We start from the raw sequence: 2,456 nt of genomic DNA, 5'->3' as shown, positions 1-2,456 counted from the left end.
GCTAGAGCTAGGCCAGACACACACCTTCACTGCTGCAGCTGTGCCCAGTTCCACAAAACCAGCCAAGAGGTCAAAGCCCTTGAAGCTCAGAGCCGGGGCGACCGGGACAGACCAGGGCATGAGACACGAGGAACCGTCTGGTCCTGCTGACAGGGACAGCCTCCCTGGGAACAGCGCGGGTGAACCCAGCGCTCGCCTGCAGCATGGGCACCCCCGAGGGATCCAGCGCTGCCCACAGACACAGCGTTACAGCTCACGGGCAGTGGTTCACTGGGCAGCCCCCTGACCCGAACCAGCGCACATCCGCAGCTTCCCCCCGGGGCCATTCACCTTGCACAAAAAGAAGGCAAGCTGTTTTGCCGACTCGCCATCGTCCCCGTTTTACGGATGACAGCAGCTGGCTGACAATACAGCTGTGCAGACTCTGTGTGTGTCTGGTTTGAGCTGATTTTACCATGTTTTCAAGGTTCCTGCCTCCTCAGGCACTGGTAAGGGTGGGGCTCTGCTAGACACCTCGCCAAGCTCATTCACTGGATTTCAGATAAAGGCGAGGAGTGATGTGCGGAAGAGCCTTACCATTTTCAGGTAATCGACCCCACCCTCCCGGATCGTGACGTTCAGCTGCTGATCGACAAACTCACGCTGCCCACACCAGAAACTCAGCGGTGGTTTAATAAGTCGGCCGCTACGAGTGTAAACTCTGCTTGCGTCATCCGGGGGGGAGCTGCTGCGTTTTGGTGTTGTATCTACAAGAAACCACAAGAAATCTTGTTGCATCCCAAATAACATATGGAAAATTCACCCGTGCAGACTTCACAGGAGCAGCATCTAAACCGGCTCAGCTGCACTGGCCTCGGGGAAGGTGCGGAACTGCCCAGCGCGTGGTGGTGTCCAGGCCTGAAATCAGCAGACCTCACTGTGATCCACAAGGGATAAAACCCACTGTTGTGAACTTGCTATTTTTACTTTGTTTAGAAGGGTGTAAATACTGTGAAAGTTGCACAGGGCAGTGGAATGACGGAGAAAAGTCACGCCGAACAAATCCTACTGAATGAGGGAAAAAGTAAACCAGCTTTTACAGGGTTAGCAAGAAAATCTGATTATGACTTCAGCAAATAGGGCCATGATGCTGGGCCAAAACCCTGTTGGGACCTGTGATGAGATGTAACAAGTCGGTTACCACCAAAAGCTGTCCTGTCCCTACGAGCTGGAAGGGCTTTACAAGGAAAGAAAACGAGGTGGGTCACGAGGCGGTGGCTTTACAGCCATCCCTTTGGAAATGGAGCCAGAAGAATTAATTCCTCCGCAGCCAATCCTGTCCATGCCAGGCCTCAACTGCGGCAAAACCATTAAGATGTCATGAAATAAACGTGCCCAAGAGCTTGACACAAGTTTCAAGTAACCCAGCTAAAGAAGGGGGTGAGTGCTGCAGGGTAGGAGTCCCAAGGATGGGGCCCTGGTGGAGCTATTACACCCCGTGGGCACCCCGGAAGGACAAGGGGAGGGGATGTTTTGGAAATGGCAGCGGGAGAGAACTCGGTGCAGTTTGCTGCTGGAATCAGCAGCTCTGGAGTCACTGCTTCAGCCACCCCAAAACACTGTGCTTCCCCTAGGCCAGCCCTCAGGACAGCCCCTAACACGGGTGGACATCAGCAAACCAGGAGCGAACAAGCCAAGGCTCTTGGTTGCTGCAGTCCAAGTAAACCCAAACCGAGAGCTTCGCCCAGCCTCTCTGTCACTGCTTCCCTCCAGCCCACTTAGCGAGACCCAAACCGGACACGTGGGAGGTGTCTTTTGCTGGGGAAGACAGCTCTCAAAAAAGCTCCCAATGTTCCTCTGAAGAACAGGGTTACTGGATACCCACAGGCGTTTTCATCGCTCCTCAGCAGCGCTTTGCAGGTGGCTTTTCTGAGGTTAGGTTTCTCTACACCTCTTGCGGAATCTGCTGCAGTTTTCAACACGACCTCAGAGTCGCTGTCTTCATCCTCAGCAATACTTCGTTTCCGTTCTTTCCTAAGGATTGGGAGTTCAAGAAAAGAAGGAATGTACATCTGCCCTTTAACACCACCTCAACGTCAGTAAACTCGGTGTCTCCTCACCCCGGGCACACACACTAGCACGGTGCAGCTGTACCCCTACAGAAGCTCCAGCAGCGCAGCCCTTTGCTCTGCGTTACTCCTAAGCTACGTAAACAAGTGGAACCAGTGCGACTGGAGAAACCCATGCAAACCAGTGCCATGGAGAAAGGTGGTGGCTTGGCACATAGCCTTCACTATCCTCTCTACTCCTCTAGTATAGAACTCTTAAGAAGCAAAATCTCCATAACTCCTAGGAGAACACTGCAGTGAAAGAGAATCTCCAGAGGAATTACCTTCTTCTTTCCTCGAGAAACTCCTCAATGTACTCCTTCCACTTTTTGGAAAACCCGTAGGTGAATCTTTTGATGAAGCGGTAGG

General features: G+C 52.9%; 1 protein-coding gene across 1 annotated transcript in view; it reads right to left on the bottom strand.

The window, feature by feature from the left end:
• Positions 1-2,456, bottom strand: part of MIS18BP1 (MIS18 binding protein 1) — a gene marked incomplete at its 5' end in the record, with an annotated part of 14,989 nt that overhangs the window by 6,084 nt on the left and 6,449 nt on the right. The window contains 3 exons of the mRNA XM_010132262.1: positions 577-746; positions 1,865-2,013; positions 2,372-2,456. The exon at positions 2,372-2,456 is cut by the window's right edge and continues 5 nt beyond it. Coding sequence (XP_010130564.1) covers positions 577-746; positions 1,865-2,013; positions 2,372-2,456 — 404 coding nt within the window. The remainder of the gene's footprint in view (positions 1-576; positions 747-1,864; positions 2,014-2,371) is intronic.

The sequence above is a fragment of the Buceros rhinoceros genome, unplaced genomic scaffold (assembly GCF_000710305.1).
Source record: "Buceros rhinoceros silvestris isolate BGI_N320 unplaced genomic scaffold, ASM71030v1 scaffold23102, whole genome shotgun sequence".
NCBI classification, from domain to species: domain Eukaryota; kingdom Metazoa; phylum Chordata; class Aves; order Bucerotiformes; family Bucerotidae; genus Buceros; species Buceros rhinoceros.
The sequence above is the reverse complement of the archived record's forward strand: the minus strand, read 5'-3'. Positions and strand labels throughout refer to the sequence as shown.